Here is a 25,011-nt window from a genome sequence, read left to right as displayed (position 1 = left end):
GGCGGGGCGGGGGGCAGCCGAGGGGCCGCGTCCCAGCATGGCCTCGGGCGGCGGCGGAGGAGCGGGAGGAGGAGCCGGCGGCGGCGGCAAGATCCGGACCCGGCGGTACCACCTGGGCGCCGCGAAGCCTCCGTACGGCAGGAGCAGGCAGGTGAGGCGCGGCGGGGAACGGCGGAGCGGGGCCGCCCCTCCCTCGGTCCCCACGTGCGAGGCGGCGGGCGGGGGCGGGCCGCCCCTTTTGTTCCCCCTCGGTGCCGGCGGCGGGACCGGGAGGGGAGCGGAGGAGGAGAGGCCTCGCCGCCCCGCGGGAGGGCGCGGGGAGAGGAGCGGCCCTGCCCTCCCCCTCGTCGCCTGCCCCGCTCTTCGCGTGCGGCCCGGGGCGCGGAGGGGGTGGGTAACAAAGGCCGCGAGGTTACGGCCCCTCGGAGCGGCCCGAGGGCGGGCGGGGAGCCCTGCTGGCGGCCGCTTCCTGGGGGCTTCGGGGCGCCTTCCTCGCGTGCTCGCGCGCCTGGAGTTGGCTGTGCAGCCAGACCTCGCGCCTGTGCCATTAGCCACACGAGCGACGGCGCTGGGGGCAGTGCGCGGAAGTCGGGGAGCGTTCCACGTGCGCTTCTGCCCGATTCGCGTTCTGTTCTTTGGAGGAGCGCTGAGTCTTGCACGCTCCGTTGACGAGCGACGTTGTCCACGTGAGGCTGCCGGCACTTTGTATGGAGCATCGCAGCGCTGACAGAGTGCTGAAAGCTCTTAGTGAATGAGCATTGAAGTTGCCATGTATTTCCCGTGGTGATACCGCGTAGATAACCGACAAGCCTTATGCTTGTGTTTAAAGTAATCAGCAGAGATGGCTTTCCAGCCCTGCTATTGTCTGATATCTCGAAGCGTTCCTCAGCAGGTTTGTTTAGCCGGCACAAACCTGTGCTGGGGGATGGATGTCTGTGGGTGCTGCCCTGGGAATGGGTGCACGTTGGCAAAGCCAACGTGTAGGGCAGATCAGCAGCAGCTCGTCGGGGGAAGACCGTAGTGGGTTAGTAAATGGCAGACTGAGAGGTGCGTTTATTATAGTGAATAGCCCTTTAATCGTATGAATTGTGTAAACTCGTATTGCATAAAAGAATGAGCTCTGGGTAGGTAGCTAACTGAAAACAAAGTTGAAACAGAAATGAATGGACGTATGTTCCTGTTTTCAATGTAATGCTCACTCTGCAGAGAGATTCTGTGATTTGTTGGTCTTAGTGATGAGTTTGGGAGGACCTGAAAGCAATCTGTGAGATTTTATCTTGAAATTACACCTCTGATTCTGATCTTCCTCCTTCCAACTTTTATCATTAAGTAGATTCACAGAACTACTTAAGTAGACCTGGTTCAGATGCTCATGGTCAAAATTGCGGCCCTGAAAACCCTCAGTCCCATACCATCAAGCTCTGAGGTGCCTGGGCACCCTGGGCAGCATAGTTGGCAGCTTTGAATTTCTGGGAAATACCATTCATTATTTTTTTCCCACTTGTATGAGGGATGATTAGTGGGATGCCTAGCCCATCGCTGTCTACTTTCTGGATATTGCAATTTAATTGTCGTTCCTGGGGATTTTTGTCGGGTGGGAATTCTCCGATCGTCTCCAATATATGTTGCAGTCGCTCTTCTACAAAATACAGCAACAGCTTTGGAAGGCATTTGCAAGAGGCGGTGCTGCTGCTTTTTAAAAAACTATTAGTTAAAGCATTTGTTCAGAATGTGGTAGACCCTGCTTCAGTTTCCTTTTTTGCCCGGAGCAATCAACCTACATCTTCCACTTTCCAGGCAGATATCCCAGTCGTCAAGCTGCGTGTTATCTTCAGTTCTCCTGGTTGAAGCTGTGCTGCTATCCAGAAAAAGAAAGCATGATTCACTGAGCCAGAAAGAGGATGTATAAGAAAACGCTGCCCTCCAAGAATGGAGATGTGCAGGCTCTGGTCCATGGTTTCAAAACTTGTTACTCGTTTTACGTTAGATGTTCCCACAGCAAGCGTCCAAAGCCTATTATTTCCTGGCTGTACGCTTGATGATTAATCTTTAGAGCCATGGTTCATTATGTTTTTGTTTGTTTGTTTCTAAGTCTAGTGCCTTTTTAAAATCAGCCGTAATAGGAGAGGTGAACAGATGCTGCCTGGAAAAGAACACTGGTGATTTGCAGCTTGTGTGCTGTCCCGGGAGGTGGAGATACAGATGCTGATTGCCCCACTGGTGAGGGAACTTCAGCCATGGTGCTTTCCCTCCAGGACTACCGTCCTGCCTTATAAAAAAGGGCACCGTTGCTAGCAATGTTATCAAACAAACAAGCAAAAAGTAGCGGCACTGCTAAGTAAAGATGATACAGACTCACCCACTGTGAAGGATTCTAGGTCAGCAATCCTCAGAGACAAAAGGGCCCTTCTGTGTTTCTGGGTTCAGGTATTCTGCAGGTAGAGTTCAGGAGTCCCTCCCAGTGACTGGGTTTTTCTAATGGCTAAATGATGACAGCTCCATGCTGATTGTGTTGACTTTAGGTAATGCCATACTTGGCATGCTGCCTGTTCACTCAGCTGCCTCATGCTGAAACATCCATCCTCCTTCCGCACCACCTGAAGAGTTCGGACACTTGCCTTAAAATCATCTCTTTGCTCTGAGAGCTAAGTACAGTAGGGCAAGGGAGCTGTTGTGCCCAGCGTGTGGGTTTCATCTTCTGGATGTGGCCGGAAGTGCTTTAAGTGCTGGGTTGTCCTGGTCATTTAGGTAGGCTGATGACTGGAATTACTAGGGTGGGTATGTTAATGGGATGACTGTTGACATTATTAACTTGCTAAACAGCTTCTATATGATATCTCTGTGTTCCTACTGTTAGTTTTAGGTTTAGCTTTGATTTTTTTTGTGTATGCGTGCTGATTAGCCTGGAATAGTGCCATTCTGTTTCAGGTAGAATATAGGTAAGCTTCAAAGATGCGAAGTTGTCATTATAAGCGAAGAGACTCAAATATCCTTTTGGGTTATTATTTATTTGCTAATCAGTCATTCAAATGAAAATGTCAGAGAGCTTGGACTCTCCTGGACTCCTGAACCCCTACAAGAAGATTGAAGTGTGAGAAAAAAATAATCAGTTATACCTGAAAAGTCTTTTTAACCTTCCCGTAGACCTGGATGCTTATGTTAAGCTTCAGATTTGAGATTGTTGCTAACTGGCCATTATATTTGTAAGCTGAAACTTCTGGTGGTTTTTACTTTTTCTCGAACATGTATATATATATATTCTAGTGTGTATTTGTAGCGATGCTATCCTGGTATAAAACAAAACAATCTAGACCTTTTCCTTGAAGAAACCAGCAGAAGTTGCTACATGTTTGTAATTGGTCTGATTCTGACGTCCTTGGGATATTACCAGAAAGAGGAGAGGTCTGTTTTCTGTGGGTCCCAATCGCAAAGCACCTCTGCTTGCATGGGTGATGTTTACAGAGTTATGTGCAATGTCACATAAGGACACAGTAGTTATGGGATCAGGAATTTCAACTGTGCGCAGCAATGCCTAAATCATTACATTATCACCCGATTCTGTCTTGAAGATGGGCCAGTTGTAAACTTGTGCTTGATTTATGCCTGGGATTTTCTTGGTGTGCAGTGCCTGCAGGCAGTGGGCAGGAGTTTTATAAACTGGTGGGTTTATTTGGGGATGAAATCTTGAAATTCATGCTAAAGAGTTCCTAGAATATCCTGCTGAGTAATGTAAATTAGTTCTTGTTTTGTAAATCTGAGGAAGGAAAAATATTAATCTATAAAAATCTTTATTAAGAATGTCTGTAGGGAGCTAAGCAGGTATGACTATTGGTTTAATTCTTACCAATAGGAGTGTGCTTAGGTGATTGTGTTTATACGTGTATGGCTCTCTCTGCTACTTTTGATTTAGTAGCAGGTTAGCGCATAGGGTTAAATGTTTGTAAATTTTAAGGAACGTTTAAAGTGTCATGCTTAAATGACATTATGTCTCTGTTCCAGCAATATCAAATTGTATTAGCGAAACAGATGTTTAAATATATTACTTGGCTTCGGACTGGCATCACAAGCAAATAATGTGTCCTGGTTGGGAAGACCTTAGCTGAGATACTGACAGTTTTCCCTCACTTAAGCTGGCAGTGCTGTCAGCGGTACAACAAACCGCAGAATCTGATTGCTGTCCCGTTTTATGAATATTTTGGTTTCTGTCTTGCAAAGTGTTTTCACGACAGCCTTGGGGGCTGTTAAGTGTTGGAGAAGAACAGTATTAGTGAGCAATGTCTTCAGACAGAAGATTTTAAAGTAGATGAAAGAATTGTCTATTAGCTGGGACGCTGACATTGCCTTCATTTGCCAGCGGCGCATCATTTCCTCTGCGTTATTTATTCCACCAGTCGGTAATTAGCATTGGTTCTTGCTTCCCTGCTGTGGGGGAACTGAGCTGCTGATTCAGAAGACTGAGGATAGAGTACGAAATCTCTTCTGCTTGCCTGAAAAAGTTGGAGCAGAGCTATTTCCGATCAGTGTGAATGCTACCGCAGCGTTGTGTAACAAACTTAATGCAAGCGGGATGGATGCCTGGCTCAGTCAGTGTTGCTCACCTGGAGATCAGCAAGGCCCTCAGCATGGTCCTCTGTATTCTTGTACACAAACTGGTGAAATACGTGCTTATCAAGTTGACTGCAAAGTGATTGGAAAACTAGCTGGACTATTGGCCTTAAAGGGTTGTGATCAGTGGTACTGAGAGCCACTGACAGCCGGTTGTTATTCGGACTAGTTCTGTTTTATGTCTTTAGTAAGCAACAGGGATGAGAGAAGGGCATGCAACCCCAACGGGTTCCCAGATGGTAGCAAACTTAAGGGGGGAATGTCCGAATGCTGAAGGGCAAGGATGCCATTCAGGTTTCTTGACAGCAGTGGGCTTGCAGGAACCTCATGTTGTTGGGGCATAACAGTGCCGTGCAGTGGTACAGGCTGGGGGAAGAGAGGCTGTAAAGCTGTCCGGCAGAAAAGGACCTGGGGTGCTAGTCAACAGCCAACTGAACAGGAGCCATCAGTATGCCCAGGTGGCTGAGGACACCAGTGGCATCCTGGTCTGCATCAGAAATAGTGTGGCCAGCAGGACTGGGGAAGGGATTGTCCCTCTGTATGCAACACTAATGAGACTACAGCTCAAGTCATACAATCATAGAATTGTTTCAGTTGAAAGGGACTTTTAAAGGTGGCTTAGTCCAACTCCCCTACGATGAACCTACATCTGCATCAGGTTGCTCAGAGCCCCGTCCAGCCTGACCTTGAATGTCTCCAGGGATGGGACATGTATCACCTCTCTGGGCAACATGTGCCAGTGTTTCACTATTTTTATTGTAAAAAAATTTCTTCCTTATATCCAGTTGAAATCTTCCCTCTATTAGTTTGAAACCATTTCCCCTTGTTCTATCACAGCAGACCCTGCTAAAGAGTCTGTCTCCTTTCTTCTTTTAGCTCCCCTTTAGGTGCTGAAAGGCCGCTATCAGGTCTCCGCAAAGAGAGACTGAACAGCCCCAACTCTCTCAGCCTGTCCTCATGTTTTTGTGGCCTTCCTGTGGATGCGCTCCAACGGGTTCGTGTCTCTCCTGTACCGAGGACTCCACATCTGGATGCAATTCAGTTTTGAGCCTCTCACTACAAGAAGGAAACAAAGTTGCTTGAGTGTGTCCAGAGAAGAGCAGTGAAGCTGGTGAAGGGACTAGAAAAATAGTCTTTTTGAGGGAACTGGGGCTGTTTAGTGTAGAGAAGAGGAGGCTGAGGGGAGATGTCATCGCCCTTTACAACTATCTGACAGGAGGCTGCAGCGAGGAGGGTTTCAGTATCTTTTCTTGGGTGACAAGTGGTAGGATGTAAGTGATAGTGCAGAGGAGGTCTAGATTGAGTATTGTGAAGAATTTCTTCATGGAGGAGTGGTCAAACACTGAAATGGACTGCCCAGGGAAGTGTTGGATTCACTGTCCCTAGAAGTATTTAAGAGACATGGGAACATTGCACTAAGGACATGGTTTAGTGTTGAGTCTTAGTAGGTCAGGTCGATGTTTTGGTTTAAAGCATGTTATTGAGAGCATTTTCTAAGCGCTTCTTGAACACTGATGGTCACGGTAGATCAACCACCAATGGAGGAAGCCTGTTACAGCTTTGCTTTCCTCCTCTGGATGCTTCCAGGTATTTAAATATATTTTTATATTGTGGAGCTTAGAACTGCATGCGGTGTCCAAGGTGAGGCTGCACCAATGCTAAGTACAGCAGGAGATGCACATCTTTTGACCAGCTGGCTGTACTGTGCTTAATACACTCTCTGTGCTTTGCCCCTTGGCTGCCAGGCGCTGCGGCTCATGCTGAGCCTGCTGTCATCTGCACCCCGTCATCCCTCTCTGCTGAGCTGCTCTTCAGCCACTTCTCTCCCAGTCTGTGCCTGTGTCTGGCATTGCTCTGTTCTAAGTGCAGCACCTGGCATTTGCATTTGTTGGACCTAGTGCCATTGCTGATGGCTGATCTATCTTGATCCCTCTTCAAGGCTTCTCGTCCCTCCAGGGAACCAGTAGCGCCTCCCAGCTTGCCGTCATTGGCAGACTTGCTAAGGATGCACTTCAGTCCCACATTCAGATACTTGATGTGAATGTTTTACAGGTCTAGCCCTAGAATTGAGCCCCGGGGAACACTGCTGGTAACCTTCTACTAGCCAGGTGTAGCCTCACTCACTACAAGCCTTTGAACCTTGCCATTCCGCCAGTTCATCCCCCAATGCAGTGTGAACCTGTTCACCTCACCACTGAACAGCTTGTCCAGAAGGGTGATTTGAAGGATGCTAACAAAGGCCTTACTGAAATCCAGAAAGACTGCATCCACCGCCTTCTCTGTATCCACCAAGTGGGTGACCTTATCCTAGAAGGAGGTCACATTACTAAGGCAGGACATTCCCTTGATGAACCCACGCTGACTATGCCTGATGATGGCTTTGTTCTTTAAATGCCTTTCTGTATTCCCTAGGATAATCTCTGTAACTTTTCCAGGCACTGAGGTTAGATTAACAAGCCTGTAATTTCCCGGGTCTTGTCTCATGCCCTTCTTGTAGCTGGGTATAAGTTCTGCTAGCTTCCAGTCAGTGGAGACTTCCCCGGACTCCCATGACCTTTGGCAAGTTGTTGAGAGCTGTGATGTCTGCCACCTCCCTCAGTACTCTGGGGTGAATTCAGTCAGGCCCAGTGGGTGCATGTATATTCAGCTTGATGGTATTGAAGATGTTTTCCAACCGGAATGATTCTATGATTCAATGACAAAAGCAAACGTGAAGTCCTTCATCTGGAACAAAACAACTCTCCAAAGCTGCTGGACGACAAGTCAAACCTGCGTCAGCAGCATGCCCTTGGGGTGGAGGAGGCCAACTGTGATCTGGGCAGTATTAGGAAGTACGTGGGCAGGAGGCTGGGGGAGGTGATTGTTTCTCTCTGTTCTGCACATCCAGGAGTGCTGTGTCCAGCTTTGGCATCTACAGTACAAAAAAAAAAAAAAGACATTGACATAGTGGAGTCAATCTAGCTGAGAGCCACCAAGATGGCTAAGGCTGGGATGCACAGAACAAGGAGAGACTGAAGGAGTTGGATGTGTTTACCTTGTGAAGAGGTGAAGGGAGACCTGCTGTCGGCAAATGCCTATCAGGAATATTGGAAAAGTGGAACAAGGTTCCTCTTGCAGTTTCTGGATGTTCATAGCAATAGGTGAAGAGGCAATCAATTGAAGTTTCAAAGTGGGAAATTCCTTTTCATTGTAGCAAAGTGTTTTATCTGCAAGAGTAGACGTGTCAGAAGAACTTCTTGGAGAGGTTTCCATCCTTGGAGGAGCTTGAAATCCAGATGGACACAGCCTTCGGCTTGGCAGCCTGCTCTTCCTGTCCTTTCTCTGAGTTGGACTAGATAACCTGGGGTGTTGTATAGCCTCTGGCATTGCTGCTGTTGGACCACAAGGCACGTGCAGATGTGGTTTCAGCATAAATGCCAATGTTACTTCAGGAGCACAATCCTTTTTGTTGAGGGAAGAGTCTTCAGGGCAATGCTGCTTTTTGAGGGAAGAAGTAACACTTCCATCATGCTGTTGCATTTTATCTGGAGTAAATTGCAGGGTTGCCTTCAAGAAGAGCACCACTAAAGAGACTTTTGTAGGGTTGAGATTTCCAGACCATATTTTAAAAATATCTTCTGTATTTTTAACGATTGATGATGCAATATACTTTCAATTTTTCTGGTGTATAATTGTGAAAGCTCTGTTTTTTTCTATTTTTTAATGTTCTGTGTCATCCATCCAGTATTTATGAGTAGTGATTGTACAATTAGCAACTGTTGAATAGTGGTATTTACACAAGCATGATAGAAAGTGTAGGTATTCCCCAGTATACACCTTTGGTGTGTACAACAAAGACAATGTGATGAAAACTCTCCTTTGTGCTTTTTGTAACATACTGTACACACCTGAGGGAGAAGAATTATTAGATGCCTGTAATGTTTTTCTAATGAAGAATTTTAGCTATTAGGTAGTGTTGGTTTTTTTTATTACCTGTTAAGGTATTTAGTAATTAATCTGTTCAGCTTCATGAACAACTCTCTGAAATTTGGACATTTTTATTACTTTCCCTTGTACTGATATCTCGTGCCAGGTATCTTCCATTCATGCCACTACATTCTGTTTTTCTTTTCAAATGGTTTCGCTTTAAAGCCTGGACTTGCTTTCTCCTTTTGTCTACAGGTCTTCTCTACCTGTTTCACTGTTGAATCGAAGGCATAACGTACATTCATTTTGTTAAGCTAAAGAGATGTTAATTTTGCTAACAGTTGAGGCACTTGAAGCTGGTGTTACTCACAGCTGTGAGTCACCACTTCAGGTTGTTACTCCCTCACCTCTGTTAGTGAAAGGGACTGGATGATTACCCTAAGCCCTTTCAAGCCAAGGCAGATGGGTCATCTTAAAACTGGGCCAAGGCGAGTAGGAACTAGCTCGTTTGACTGCCTGAAGCGTAAGTCATTTTGCAACTTGCTGATACAGTATTTGTCATTGTGGTATTCTAGATTACTTTACAAAAATGCTTATTAATTAAAAGATCCTCTCAACTTTAACGTTTGCTTTTCTTTGTTGTTGTTGGAGAGATTACAGATGTATTCCTCTTCTTTTGAGAAGAAAAGACTTATTTTTCTGCTGTCTAGGAAATAGCGCAGCGCTAAAGCTTTTGTGCTGGGGCAGTAGTACTGATGTTTTCAGGGCGGCAATTTCTTTTGGGATTCTGTAACTCATCTTGTAATTGCATTTTGCATTTAATTATAGTGTCTTTGTGCGTGCTTGGCATGGTTGTGATCACCATCTTTTTTAAAGTATAAGCTCATGATAATCCCTACTTTTGCTGTGGAAAAAACGTGCGCGTTAACATTTATACCTCTAGCGCTGAGCTTAAAGCTATAGTTTTAACACACATGCTTGCTTTGCAAATACCTGTGCCAGCAGAAAATTTTCTTTCTCCTTGGTAAGGTTGTTTATTATTGTCTCCGTAGCTCTGCTGTTGGAAGGAGCTGTGCAAGAGTGTCATGAAAAATTAGCTGACTTTGCTTTGAAGCTATAGCTGTGTTCTGAGTCAAACTTTTTTCTGCATCAGTTGGGTCTCGTGGCTCCTTCCCCTGTTAGTTCTCTACCTCTGGACATCTCCAGCATCAACCAAAGATTTAAACTGTTCGTCTGCACCAGACACGTGGTAATTCTAATACCACCGCTGCTGTAATGTCAGCCTTAACTATTTGTTATTAAACTTAGTATAGAGAGCTGTAGAATATGTGCAGATTTGTAGAATTGTATGCAGTTATCTACAGCCACTGAATGAATCTCTATGCAGTGGCAATTTTTTTGCGTTACTGATAAGAGAACAGTATTTAGAGATCCACTTATGTTTGTGAGATGCTCTTGGTTCTGTCAGATGAGCCGTGGAGAAGACACACGGCCAGAAAAATGTTGCTGCCCTTATTGGCTGGAGATGACTGCCCTGCGGCAGAGGTGAACCTATGTTGGCATTACTGTTTCAGAATATTAGCTTAAAATGTCAAAGAATATAACCGTAGCTGCAGCTAAAGCAGCTGAGTCTGAGTCAGCATCTTAGGTTCTCTTAAACCTGGTCAGAAATGTATGCAGCAGGGTCAAATGTAATACCGTTTAAAAAAACTCCCCTGCCCTGTTTAATTGCAGGTTCTGCTGATTTAGTTGAATTGTGAGATCTAACTTGCACGTGCTAAACAACGCTGATGTATGATACTTGGAAAGGAGGAAGGCTTAGAGTTTTGCTTACTTCCAGGCGAGCGTAGAGAATAACTGAAAGTGATTCTTTGATTACTTTAACTTGCAAGTTCAAGGTAGTGTATAAGAAAAAATATTCTATGTATTACAGGATTGACATAGTAGATTTTGCATGCCCACTAGCATATCCTATTGTCAGCTCAGTTTGTAGATCAGCCTGGATAGAAGTAGTTGTTCAGGGGGAGCGTAAGAGTACTTGACCATCTTTTATTAATGCCACATATTATGAAAAAATGTAATTCCAATCTTCTTGTTATGAGTTTATGATTTACTTTGGAGTGCTACTCCGAAGTGACAGAAAGCACTTCAAGTTATCTGTAACATCTTGTCTGCACTAGAAAACATTTCACATGGGGATGAGCATCAGCAAGCTGTGAGTTGCCCTTGAATGGCATTTAACCATTGCTTCAGAAGCTGTTGTGGGATTTGGCCTGCCCTTGCTTGTGTTTTACCCACATAACGTGTCCTCTCCACTCAGAGCTGTAGCTTGTGGGTGCATTTAGGCAAAGTGGCAGTGAAAATATTGCTTAATTAATTGCTGGGAGTCAAGCATATTATCAGAGGTAGCAGATGCATGGAATGTGATATGATACATGAAAAGCATACATTTGTATGCATAGACTTATTTCCCATAAGCAGGGGGAACTGAGAGATTGCCATTTCTTTTGGCAAATATCTTTGATCATGTTGAAATACAGTAATGAATGGCGTCTTATTGTACAGAGTATCTATAAATAAGATTTTATGCCTAAACTCTGTATTTAAATCCTAAATATAAATGTTTGTTATCATACATCTTGCTAAATCTGATGACTTGTACTAATGGCCTCGTAAAGACCATCTGGTGCTATGGGAAGTGTATTTTTTGATTATTTTAATTTTGGAAAATTTAGACTTCCTATCTGCTTGGTTGAGAGAGTTTGCTACCCTGGTAGCATGCGTTGTTTTAGATGTTGTTGCGCTTGTTGAATAAAAATAGTTAGTTCAGACTGTAGGGTACCCTTACAGGAGAAGAAAAAAAATCTGAGCTGCATTTTGGTTGATAGAATTAGGGTCTCTGCAACTATACTGCAGACACACTGCATACATGAAGCAGTCTTTCAATAAGAGATATTAATTGTACTTGTAGCCCCTTCTTAGATTAAGAGCAAATTCATTTAAAACTGCTCATAAAGTTGTAAGTGCAGGTTGTCACCTTAGTCCTGATTTTTGTTTTTGATGCTGACAGGTCTCAGTGTCTAACACTCCATGATTTGCAGCACGATCTCTTGATTTCTGCTGAGGATTAGCTGGAGCCCAGTGGAGTGCTTTCTGCCAAGAAGGAAGGCGTCCTGTACTTTGCTCCCTCTTTGGCAAATGCGGTTGTAGTGCTGGGTGAAGGTGCGGACTAAACTCAAGATAAAAGCATTTGGTGTCGCTAGGATTTAACCTGTAGTGGGTTAGATGGCGGTCTACCTACGGAGCACACGCTGGGTTTTTGCACTTGGATGGAAGTGATAATGATGGGCTGTTGTCTTCCTGGTGGAAATCTACAGGCAGTGCCAAAATGTAGAACAGCACTAGTGTCCCTGGATGTTCATTCTAGAGCTAGGCTAAGAAAGGCTCGCTTCACGCAGTGAGAAGGAAGTACTAGCATCCGGAAGCATAATCCCTTCTTCATGGTCTTTGGAAATAAATTTGTACAAGTCCAGTTGCCTTAAATAAAACAGTTGTTTTTTCCACTGGCGTATAATTGATGACATTCCTGTAACATATTGTTCTTATTAAGTCATAAGTTTTATTGTCTGTTTTCTAAATGAAATATCAAACTCTGTCCTACATCCAGACTGAAACCACTCCCTAAAGAGAAAGAGCACAGCTAGTTCGAAACCAGTCTGCGTCTGTGCTGCTGCAGGAGACAGCCATGTCACGTTTCCATTTCTATCCTTGCTTTTGCACTAGCACCACTGTAACCAGATGGTGAGCTGTTGCAAGCTGTAGGTGAAATTTTGGCTGAGTCAGCCCTGATACGGATGTTACATCGCTATGTATTTGTGCGTATTTGGTCAAAGGAAGGGAGAAGTCTTGCTGCTGCTTTCTCTTGTCCTGCCACCCGATCTTTCTTTTTCTCCTGAGCCATTTGCGTTGCACTGCGCCAGCTGAACTCATTAGTCCAGCAGAGAAACATGTGCTTTTTGCCAGATTAACAAATTCAGCTAGTAAGGAGAGCAGCCTGCTGTGCCAGAGCTGGCACTGGGTAATGTGGGGGATGGAGGGAGCCCAAGTTCCATCTGTGGTGGTGGGAATTGCTGCTTCTCGCTGAACTTCACCCTCAGGTGCAGGTTTTCTTTTTGAGGACTTACTGGTTTGTATGTTTTAAGAACATGAGCTTTGAAATGGCAAAACAAAATCTGAGTTGGCCTTGATGCTCTTAGAGGTGTGCGTATAGGGAAGTAGAAATTAGCTCTTCTGTCAGGTTGTGCTTTTTGCATCTCTGATGAATTCATGTTAGTGTGTAGCCCTTCTGTGTTTGTTTGTTTTTTATATATCCTTTGTTGTATAGTGGGATTTCCTTAAGCCTCTTGGATTGAAATCAAGTCGATTACAGAAATTTGTGTTTTCCGGTAACACATTGCTTCTGAGTATTTCTGCCATCATTCCTGCCCTCATTGCTTATGTGAGAGACCCCTAAGGAGTTAGGCAAACTGTTCAGTTCATAAAAGCAGTCCATTTCTTGGCAAAAATTATTTAAGTTTGAAAATTGAACTGTAACTGAAACCTATTGGTTTTTATTTGTTTATATAAGCCCTTTCAGAAATTGGTATTTAAAAGTAGTAAATTAGGACACCTGCTTGTTTACTCTTGGGTGTCTACAGCATATCGCTTGTTCGGAGCCGCATCCCAAGGCAGCGTGCCTCTGAGCTGCAGCTGTAGTTACTGTTGCTGTGGTGGTGCGTGTATGTGTTGGTGGAGACGTACCCGGCAGAGCTGCAGGCGCTTGGGATGCACAATGTTTGAAGAGCTGCTGTAAATACCTATTCATAAGCTAGTGGATCACTTCTCCCTGTTCTGTATTTTGTTCTGCTTTCCTGCTGCTATTTTAGGATGACCATAGCGTGTGAGTGCATTTAACATCAGCAGGCAACTGTTGGAACCGAGAGCAGCTCTCAAACTGCTGAAATCAGTGAGTTAATTCTGAATCTGCTGAAGGACCAAAACGTATTCACTGATCGAATTGCTGCTACTCACGGCTGGGATTCTCCCTGTCACCGTGTCGCATTTCAGAGCCTCCTAGTCCAGTAGCAATGAGGAACAACAGAGCCGCCTCTTCTCTGAGCACAGGGCTGGCACCGGAGGAGTTTTTTGTGCGGCAGCGTGCTGGGTGTACGTGTAGTGAGTTCAAGTGTTGAGGGGGGGCTTGGTAGGTAACTGTGGTGTGAGGAGGCAGGGGGCTGAGCGTTCCACAAGTCTGTCTTGTTACAAAAGGAAACATGTCTGCTTCTTGAGTTGTTTCTTTTTTTTTTTTATTCCCTGCTTTGCATGCATCATTCAATATATTCCAGGGAGTGCGAGGTTCTTTAAATATCCTTTTTTTTTTTTTTTATGAATTCAGCTCAGAAGTTGTAAGTGAAATAAATGTGAGTATCTTTTACTTGTATTTAATTTACTTCATCGTATGCATAGATCACCATGTAGATTGATGGACTGAGACCAGTTGTATGAGGTTCAATGAGGCCAAGTGCCAAGTCCTTGCATTTTGGTCACAGCAACCCCCTGCATTGCTATGGGCTTGGGACAGTGTGTCTGGCAAGCTGCGTGGAAGGAAGTGCTAGTCAACAGCTGGCTGAACATAAGCCAGCAGTGTCTCCAGGTGGCCAAGAAGGCAAACGGCATCCAGGCTTGTATCAGAAATAGCATAGCCAGCAGGAGCAGGGAGGTGAATCGTCTCTCTGAACTCAGCGCTGATGAGGCTGCACTTTGGGTACTATGTTCAGTTTTGGGCCCCTCACTAAAAGAAAGACACTGAGGCCCTGGAGCGTGTCCAGAGAAGGCCAACAAAGCTGTGAAGGGTCTGGAACACAAGTCTTATGGGGAATGTCTGAGGGAACTGGGATATTGTTCAGTCTAGAGAAGAGGAGACTCAGGAGAGACCTCATTTCTCTCTACAATGACCTGAAAGGAGGTTGTAGCCAGGTGCGGGTTAGCCTCTTCTCCCAGGTAACTAGTGACAGGATGAGAGATAATGGTCTTAACTTGCACCATGGGAAGTTCAGGTTGGATATTAGGAAAATATTTCTCCTCCAAAACAGTGATGAAGCATTGGAACATGCTGCCCACGCAGGTGGTGGAGTCACCAACCCTGGAGGTGTTCAAGAAATATGTAGATTTGGCACTGAGGGATGTGATTAGTGGGCACAGTGGGGATGGTTTGATGGGTGGACTGGATGATCTTAGAGGTCTTTTCCAGCCTTAATGATCCTATGTGTACCACTGAAAGCATCAAATTTGATCTCCAGAGAGCTGCTGCTATGGATGAGGCGTACAGTGTCCTTGTCAGCCTGTCTCATCCCACTTGGTGTGTAAGCAAGGAAGGTGAATCTTTGGATTCCCCCAGGTAGGACAGTCCCTGGTCCACAGGGGTTGTGGAGGTGACAGAGTCAGCCAGCAACTCAGAGGAGCAACACAAAACAATTTGAGTTTTCCAACCACAATTAGTCAACTACCTTGAGGCAAAATTGGGCACAGGTGTTATTTCTTAGTCAGCTAATTCGAGGCACATTTAGGCAATGGCTACTAAAGAGAACAAATGAAAAGAGATCAAGAGGAAAAACAGGAAGACAGTGAAAGGCAGAAAACAAAAGTGAAAGAGATTTTTCACCACGGTCTTGGATCCAACACTGTCTTGAGTTGGAGTCTTGATCTGTGGGTGGAGGCTCAGCCAACAACAGCAAAATGCACGTGTTCACCTTCAGGTAGTCCAGTTGGTTAAAGACTGCCCTTGGGGTGGCAAGTCCCTCATGTCTCATGTCTGCTCAGCTAGGGGGTTCCAGAAGATTCGGGAGTTTTTGACGACGGTCTCTGGTGGTTGTGCACCCTCTCCTCAGTAAGTTGCTATAAAAGGAAGTGGGTAAAACTGCTCATTGCTGCGCCTTGGCAGGACACAGTCCTTCTCTCTCTTGAGTTGTTAAGTCAGTTTCCCCTTGGTCCTTTACTCTGGCCCTGGATGGACCACTGATGCCCACGCAGGGAACCTGGAATGTACCCTCAGTACTCTCTGCAGTATGGTGGAGTCCCAGCGTCTAAATTGGTTTAAGAAACTATCCTGGGATCAGAATGCTAGTGGTGTGGAGAACAGTAGCAAGGCTGCCACGTGCAAGAAAGGGTCAGACCAGCTTGGTTTTAGCTGTGGACGATAAAATGTCATCTCAATTAACTGTTCTTCTAGCTGGACTCTCCAGTTACTCATTTGGATTACTAAAGATCGACGGGGTGTTTGCTCTTCTGAATGCCTACAGCGTCTTCCTCTTGAGTCTTGGGCAGCATTCAGTACTGGCAGGGTTTCTTCAGCAAGAGAAACCTGTGGGCCTATTGTAATAGCCATTCTCTGTCTGAGCAACTCTCCAGCAAGCAGTGCCTTCTGTGAAAGGACATTGCCTTGGATGCCGTTTGCGTCCTGAGCATTTGCTCATTTTTGCAAATGTTATCCTCTATGACGGATGATTTGTCCCAATACTCTTTCATTGGTAGCCCTGATAAAAAGTGGAGTGTGTCAGAAAAAGGTGTAAACGAGGGGCTGGGGGATTAGAAGGAGCCCCTCTGCTAACGCCGTGCATTGAACTGCTTGTGAACTCTGGCATTGTCTGCATTTGTGGTTTCTGTAGGAAAGCTGAGGCTTAGCGTTTAAGAGAAGAATAGCAACATTCTGAGCATTTTGTCCTTGTGTGCATTTTAATGTAGTAATTGTGATGGATGCGTTTATTCCGTGGTATCCTGCATGGTTTAAACTGTCCCCGGGTATTTATTCTGTCCTTGTGCAAGTAAACAATAGAATTACAGATCATTAGGAAAAATGTCAAATTGTGAATTAGGATGACTTTCTTCCTGTGAAAAGGCTTTTTGTTTTCTACCCTTTCCTCTTCCCATACCTCCCTCCACACTCTGGATTCAAGGGTGTATCACTGTTTATAATTCTTGTATCTCACTGTTTGCATTATCGTGTACGGAATACTTAAATGATGCAGGCTTCTATTTTGGTTATTTGGTTTTTGTTTTTGTGGGTTTTTTTGTGTGTGTGTTTGCACAGTTGTTGTCTCAGAATTGTTTGTTAGGCTGTAACTTCTGCATGTTCAAAGTTTATTATCAATTTTCTATGCCCAAATAATAATTTCAACTAGAATGTTCCATTTCCTAAACCCAGAGAAGTGGTAGATCAGGACTGTTGGTACAGAACTAGCCAAAATCTGGGTACGTGCATTGAACAGATTTTTTTGCTGAATTCCATTCGCTCTTGTCACTTCTCGGTTTTCAGTGTTGGAGCTGCTGAGTCAGCCTTCATGTTTGCTTGTAGCGTAAGGAGCCAGGCAGCCCTGTGGCTGTCAGCGGTGTGAGAGGGAGTGCTGCGCATGGCTGAGATTTGACAGAAGGGATGCTAAAGTTTTGAGGGAATGATAGGGAGAAAGTGAGCATCTAAAACGTGGTAAATAAGCATTCTTTTAACATGGAATGTAAGAATTGCAAAGGATTTGTAAATGGCAAAATGGAATTGGCTGTTAAGCATTCACTACTTGCGGAGTAGTGTTTGGAGATGAAAAACTTTAATATACCATAAACTGAAATTTGATCAAAGGGGTCTATTTAATATTCCTGTAGTGATGCAACTGATACTCAGCTACAGCTGTATTTCTTCCAGGACTTTGTTCAGGTTACACTGACCGTTCAGAGTATAGCATAGTGTTTTTTTGATGCATGTTATTACTGTGATTCAGCATGAGAAAAAATAGAAATATTTAGACTCCCTGCTTTTAGTTAGATCCTCACTATCATTGTGGATAACTGCTGAGCTTCTGTTTTAGGTGGTTTCTAAGTGATAGTGTGGAGGAAGAGTTGTGGAACAAGTATGTAGATCAGGAGTTATATAGAAATTGAGTCTCCTGATGGCCTTGTGAAGTGACAAGCTGCTGGAGAACTTTGATGGAAGCTTCAGAACTTTGAGTATTGATAAGTAGTCGGGAATCGATCTTAGGGGAATTTTAGGTGTCCCAGAAGCACGGTAGTCCTATACTAAGGATCAACCTCCTGCATCTTATTCATGTTCAGAATATTTGCTGTATAATATCTGTCTCCAAGGTCGGTGGAAGGTTGTATCCCAACATATGCTGTTGACTGTGTTTCTGTAATTAAAGAAGTATTTCTTCTTTCAAGCAGGGAATCATTAGCAGAATGACAGAATCGGTGAAAAACATTGTACCAGGATGGCTACAGAAGTATTTTAATAAAAGTGAAGATGAATGTGTAGATACAAATGAATCTGCAAACCAGGAAGAGAATCCAGTAAATTATCATCATGATTATGGAGATGAAGATACCATAATGACTGATGGGAGAGTCACACCTGAACCAGCAGGAATTAACCTGGAAGGTATGTGAAAAATCATTTAGTGTTCTGGTCATCTCTATTTATGCACAGATTTCTGGTTTTGAATCTAAATTTCCAAAGGAATTTGCTAAGAGGGTTTTGATGGAATTAAAACCAGCCCCTCCCTCCCCAAGTTAACAAAAAAAACCCAACAACATCAAAAAAACCTCAAAACAACAACAGTTTGTGAAACTGTTTCTTATCTTTGAGCTGTAAATACAGTTATGAAGCACAGAACTTGCAGCTCTTGGAAGCCATCAATTAACTTCATGTACTTTATTAGCGAGGTAGCAAATGTTGAAAATTCTCATTTACAAGTGTGCTAAGTTCTGTTTTCTTTTTCAGAAGGCCTGGATCGAAACATTGTCTAATTGTCTAAGGCAATTAAAAACATCAATTTGTTTTGAAGTCCTCAAAACAAAAACTAGATGCTAGAATGGCAGAGGAAAATTTCTTCTCATGTCTTGATTTTTTAATTGTATTTGTTTTCCTTTTGGACTTTCATCATTTTAGTAAAGCTCCCAGTTAGCTTAATGGAGAGCTGGGGAACTCAAGCATGTGATTTATGGCATTATTTTTAAAATATTCAATAAAATTAAGATATGTGTTAGTATCTAGGCTGTTGCCTTTGAAAAGATATGTGGACTCTTGGCAGAGACTTGCAACCTCTGTATTATATTAAAAATTCATCTTTGTTTTAAATCCAATGCCTCCCACTGGTTCTGTAGTCCTGCTGTGTAAATTTGCATGTGCTCTCAATTGAGTTCCTCTTCAGTGGCTGTTTAGTAAGGAGGGTAGTTTTGTCTGAGCACATAAAGGTAATCGAAGATATGTGGAAGGTCAGTAGCTTCTACTGTTGTCAGAGTCAAAAATAATGAGGAATTATCTTTGCCTCCAATGTCATTTAATTGTAAACAAGGAGTTTATTGCTTTCTGTGTTTCTGTAGCTTGGGAATAAGTTTGGTTAAAGGAATAATGTCTTCATGACTGAGGAACACATGTTGGCTTTTCTGTAGAACTGTGTGAAAGGACCTTTTAGTAAGAACAGCTGCACAGCAAACTTACTAACTCCAGAAGATCAGGAGCAGGTGGACCGCATAGAACCTTTGCTAGCTTATGTTGCTGTCTGTGTATGTTACTTGCTATATTTAAGATTTTTGGGTTTTTTTGTTTAATTATTACTACAATTTTAGAAAAACGTGTTTCTTTAGCTCTGAGATGCCTGTGTGCTAGAGCCTGTATTCCTTGCTTGGCTGATAAACTATCTCAAGCAATACTGTCCTGAAAATCCACTAATGTTTTGGAGAACTGGTTAGTGGTACTGCAGCGGTTATGAGGATTGAACCTAGCTAGTTTAAGCTTCAGTGCAAGTATCAAGGGGAGAGCGGCTCAAAATCAATTGTATTCCCAGGATTCCCGAGAGTGTGAACTTTCATCAGGCAGGATACTTATTAGGAGTCCTGTTCATTTAGCAAGTTGGAGCTGTGAGGCCACCCCCTCCAGGCCACTGGCAGTGTTTGTAGACCCTTTGGTTCTAGAGGAGAAAATGCTCATTCGGTTACTTGGGCCAACATGCTTACTTGTCTCTTGGGTTAAAATCTCGGAAGTTAATGGATGGGAGATAATGTTTACATGTGACACGACCTGACTTGGTAGGTTTGTTTGGGAGGAAAAAAAAAAAAGTACTGCAAACATTCATTTTTGTGTTGTATTCAAACTAATATGATCTTTGTTCCAAGATTACATAAACTGCAATGTTGTCTGCAATTTGCCACGTGATCTCAAATTTTGGAAAGCTTATTACAAGCTCTTCATGGAAGAGGAAGGAGTTTATATGTTTGATTTAATGAAAGATCTAGTGTTAAAGCACTTGAGTGTGAAGTCAGAACCTGGTATTGTAAAGCCCCGTACTTTACTTCTTAATGAGATATTAATACGTAGAATGGCAAGTAGTATTGCTGTTGCAGTCACACAGATGAAACCCTATCTGGATGAGGAAGAAGTTAAATTTGGCTTTTCTATTTTTGTGCTTAGAACTTGGCAGTAGCTTGACTGTTGATAGAAAACAGGTTTTGGCTTCTATGGGCTTGTCTATAGAAAAGCTAATCATCTCCCTGTTTGTATTTAGAACCATCCACGAGTAGATCAGCGTTGAATTTTTCAGTTGTGTTAACAAGGCCCTCTCTTCATCGGAGCCATTTGAACTGTACCGTGTTAGATTCCACTGTACCACCTTGTCAGCCCTCTACATCTTCTACACTTGGCATTGGCAATCCTGGACTGTCTCTTGTAAAAGAAATAAAAGATTCTACCTCTCAGCATGATGATGATAACATCTCAACAACTAGTGGCTTCTCCTCTAGAGCATCTGATAAAGGTAATTTTCATATTCTCTGTTTCAGGTGATTTTTACATAATGTGAAGTACTTTGCATTCATTCATATTCCACGTCAACTTAGTAAATAAGTGAATGTCAGCTTTGGAAGTGAGAATTAAATTTAATTTTTAGTGTTTTAGAAGTGTATGTTTCTGTCACCATTTTAATATAACTGTGCTTGGATGTACACTTATGAGACCTTGATGTTAGAAAAAATCAATGCTGATTTACACACTTTCAGCTAGTTGTATGTAAATTTTGAACTGGGGTGGTAGGAGATGAAGGTGACTCGCTCTAGCTCAACGCCTAGGTTGATCGCTTAGAAGGATGACTCAGAATGTCCAACAGGCAGCTAGTTAAAAGTGAGTAACTACAGGTGACAAATGGAAACACAAGATATTCTCTTGTGTTTCACCAGGAGCAGATAAAGGAACTATTCTGACTGTACAAGTTTTGAGCTGCTTTTCAGGCCTTTCTTGGAAGAAGGCTTCCGCTGTCTATGCTGCCGTGTTTTATGCTGAGCTCACTAAGGAATGCACACTATTTTAAAATAAAAAACAAACGTTGTATTGACGTAGATGGGTACCTTGGTCACCTCACTGTGAAAGGGCAAACAGCAGATTTGCAGCTTTTTCTTGTCCTCCATATAGGCAGGGATTGAGGCATTCTCAGCAAGTTTTTTGGAATATGTATTTTTGAAGTTCAGAGCAGATGTTGCCAGACTCTAGCAATATAACTTGAGTCTGCTAGAGTGTTCTGATGTGTCTTCATAAAACGTACATGAGAAACAGATTGTTAACTCTGTTAGATGAGCCTTTGGGAAATCTTTCAGGTTTAAAAATTCTGCAATTATGCTGGCCTCTAGCCTTTTACCAACATAGGAAAAACTTTGTGTCCTTACAGATGCACTGGTGTATATGCAGTTCCTCTTATCTTAATATGAAAGAAAAAAAAGAATTACACTGCACTGGAAGCGTAGAATTAACTTCCGAAGATTGCGGAAAAGTAACTGTACTTACATTGAACAGTTCTTATGTTCAGAGTTGGTACTCGATTTTCAGACCATATGTGAAATTGATCTGTTTAAAGAATGCTGAAGTCAAGGTTATTTTTTGTATTAAAGAAATTAAAGAACTCAAGTCAGTGTGATCCTTAATAACAGGAGTTCCTTTTTGTACTCAAGGCATTTACATACAGCGTGTGTCTTTTTGGCAGATATCGCAGTTTCAAAAAATACTTCAGCACCACTGCTCTGGTCCACAGAAGCTGAAAGATCTCATTCCCACTCCCAACATTCTGCATCTAGCTCAAAGAAACCTGCATTCAATTTATCTGCTTTTGGAGCTCTCTCTCCTGTAAGTACTGCACAATATTTATTTTAATCATTTTAAATATGTACCCATTTTACTAACCGATTACCATACTATGTTTCTGTAGTCTCTTGGAAACACTTCTGTCTTTAAGACAAGCCAGCTTGGAGATTCTCCATTTTACCCTGGAAAGACCACTTATGGCGGCGCAGCTGCAGCGGCAAGGCAGACAAAAGTACGAATTGCTCCGTATCAGGTATGAGAAAAACAGTGTGGTAAGAAATAGTGGTTGAAATATGAAAGTAGTGTACTGCCAAAGGAGCTTTGAGCAGGGAGCTGAAAACGTGGCTCCTATTCTCCCCTTTCCGCTTACAAGAGTAGAAATTTAAATAGAAATTGCTATTTAAATTATTTTAATAGTTATTATGTAAATATTTGTCGTAATGAACAAGAATGACTGTTATAGCTAGATGTTTGTAGTTGGGATTTCCTCTGTTGTTAAGTCTTTAAAAACATCACATTTGAGTGTCACTGTGTACCTCTAACTGGATCGTGTTAAAATAACATCGCACAAATAAAACAATGAGAGCATAACGTTGAAAACTTGTGTTTATAGTAGCAAAAGCTACAGTAGTCAGACCTGTCCGGTATTTATCTGTAGAACTTGCACAGTCATACCTACACTCATGCTATGAATAAATCGTATAAAGCTGTTCAATCTTTTCTATAATTATATCTAAAGTCAACATTGCTAATCCTTTGTTTTACTACTGCCTAGAGAGAGGCATGCAGGGCTAAATGCAATCTCAAGATGAACAGTAATGTTCTTTTTTATTTTAATATGATTCATATTGTTCTTGAAAAGAGTTATTTGCCCCTAAGAGTTCTTAGTGTTCTGAAATGAAGTAGTAAATAAAAAATGCTGACAACTCTCAGTAGCTAGAGTTGAATCTAAAACAAAAGTCAAATCAGGTTTGGTAGGACTGTATTTAAATCAGAATGCCCTTTATTAAAAATAATAATCAAAAGGAACTTTAAGGAAATGGAAACATGGCTTTCTGGATCTATTCTGGTAGTCTCATTTCAGCCATGGAACAAGGGCAGTGCAAGTTTCTGATTTATGGGAAACTTTGAAAACTTGTGTTTTAAAACTTCCTGCAAACTAGGAACCCTCTGTGATCATTTATTTTAACTTTTTGCAGTGTAACTGTGGATTATACTGAAAAGAGGAACCAAAATATTAGGCTTTTGGAGGAGAGAGTAGCTTGCTTATTCCTGTGTGCTGTGGATTACAGCAACATACTGGAGAGAGTCCAGCAGAGGGCCACCAAGATGAGGAGGGAATTGGAGCACCTTTGTAATGGGAAGAGGCTGAGAGAGCTGGGCCTGTTCAGCCTGGATCAGGAGAGGCTCAGGAAAGATCTCATCAGTGTCTATAAATCCTTGAAGAGTGGGTGCCAAGAGGATGGAGCACTGGGCTCTTTTCAGTGGTGCCCAGTGCTGGGACAAGAGGCAGTGGGCACAAACTGGAACACAGGAGGTTCCGTGTAGATACCAAGAAGCACTTTGGTGCTATGCAGGTGATGGAACACTGATACAGTCTGCTCAGAGGCTGTGGAGTCTCCTTCTTGGAGAACTCCTAAAGCTGCCTGGACACAGGCTTGGGCACCCTGCTCTGGGTGTCCCTGCTTGAGCAGGGGCTGGACCTGGTAGACCCAGAGGCCCCTTCCCAGATCAACCATTCGGTGATCCTGTGAGCCGTGCTTACGTTTTGCTGTACAGTCTGCTTCCAAACTTCACATAGTATGATAAGCACAATGTGGTTACATTGTCTTGCTGAATTAAATTTTTTGAATGATACTCAAGGCCTATGTGGTGCAAGTAAAACAGTTTACTTCTTCACTGTAATGTGTTTTGATCTGTTACAGTTCAAATCAGAACTTTATCTTACTAAACAGAGAAAAAGATTTGCAGCTGATAATAATCCTGAAGGAGGGGAGGAAGCAAGAGAGAAGTGAAACTAGAAATTCCTGGTTGTATACACTGTTTTTAAGATGGTGCTCTTGCAGCATCATGAAACTCTTAAGGTCCCTTTTCTTGGTGAAAGTACTTTCTGCGCCTCAAGCCTTTGCTTCAGTTCTGTTTTCCTGATAACTGCTTCAGAGACACTGGCAGTCATAATATCTTCCATCTGTACTTTCTACACATTTGGATTTCTTTTTTAGCTTTATCCCATGTGCAAGATGCATTGGAGACCCGGTTAAACTGCCGTAAACTCAGAATGTATTTTTTTCATTATGGTTTGAACTCCCAGTGAATGCATTTTTCTCTGTCATCAGAGAATATTGGTTATATTGTTCATGTAGCCTGAGAACATAATACATGCATGTTTAACTCAAAATTGAACAGCATGGCAATTACAATGCTGTTTTTTCAGACACCAGTAAGAAGGCAAATGAAAGCTAAACAAGCAAATGTGCAATCCTATGGTGTGACGAGTTCCACAGCACGGCGCATCCTGCAGTCACTAGAGAAGATGTCAAGTCCTTTGGCGGTAGGCGGCACTCCTTTTAATCTGTTTTATTTCGTGTGTTTATAAAGCTCAGTACGTGTGCCAGTAAAGAATGAGGGTCTTTCTTATGTTGTGCCCTGTTTAATTTATTGCATTATTTTTTCAATAGGACGCTAAAAGAATTCCATCTTCAGTTACCAGTCCGCTGTCTTCTGTAAGTTGACCGTGAAACCCACACATTTTTATTGAATGAAACTCCTTCTCAGGTAAAAAAAAAAATGCTCTCTAATATTTAGGCTTTATTTTCTTCCCTTAGCCTGTGAACAGAAGCGTGCTGGATATTACAGGCTTCCATTCCACACGAAAGCAGGTAAGAACCAGTAATATCTTAAGCTGACAAATTTTCTATGCTTTAATGCTGTGACAAGAAATTTCACAAACCTTGGTGGCAGCGTACACGTGAGTTCAAGTTAATATTAGCATTACAGTTATAAATTCATATATTGGTTATGTGAAGTAGCTTAAAAAAAAAGGTCATTCTATCTGCACTGGATGAAGAGCTGTGAAGATTACTCAGGTTAAGCATTTATGTGATCTTTGTGTGGTGGTGTCTTGATACATCAGATGAAGAAACAGCTTTTCTAGAAGACCTAAGGTAGTTTTGTCTTGTCCTGCATCTTGGGCTGAAGCTGTGTGTTAAAATTCCTGTGTATAGGAAAGCTTGATCTTGAAGAAATGATCACAGATAGCAAAATAACGATTGAGTGGTCATGCAGATTTTGTACGGGCTATGTTGATTCAGGTGCAGAGAAAGAGTTCTTCTGCTTATTATCACCATCCAGAT

General features: G+C 42.9%; 1 protein-coding gene across 5 annotated transcripts in view; it reads left to right on the top strand.

Annotated features, from left to right (window-relative positions):
* NUP153 (nucleoporin 153) overlaps positions 7-25,011 on the top strand; it is a 46,865-nt gene continuing 21,860 nt past the window's right edge. For 4 of the 5 annotated variants that reach the window (XM_021385470.1, XM_021385469.1, XM_021385467.1 and 1 more), the window contains exons 1-8: positions 7-151; positions 17,755-17,971; positions 20,097-20,345; positions 21,561-21,700; positions 21,783-21,911; positions 24,093-24,209; positions 24,337-24,381; positions 24,484-24,537. In XM_021385470.1, coding sequence (XP_021241145.1) covers positions 38-151; positions 17,755-17,971; positions 20,097-20,345; positions 21,561-21,700; positions 21,783-21,911; positions 24,093-24,209; positions 24,337-24,381; positions 24,484-24,537 — 1,065 coding nt within the window. In that variant the 5' untranslated portion in view covers positions 7-37. The remainder of the gene's footprint in view (positions 152-17,754; positions 17,972-20,096; positions 20,346-21,560; positions 21,701-21,782; positions 21,912-24,092; positions 24,210-24,336; positions 24,382-24,483; positions 24,538-25,011) is intronic. The other variant, XM_021385466.1, reaches the window with a different exon arrangement.

This window comes from Numida meleagris, chromosome 2 (assembly GCF_002078875.1).
Source record: "Numida meleagris isolate 19003 breed g44 Domestic line chromosome 2, NumMel1.0, whole genome shotgun sequence".
Taxonomy (NCBI): domain Eukaryota; kingdom Metazoa; phylum Chordata; class Aves; order Galliformes; family Numididae; genus Numida; species Numida meleagris.
The sequence above is the reverse complement of the archived record's forward strand: the minus strand, read 5'-3'. Positions and strand labels throughout refer to the sequence as shown.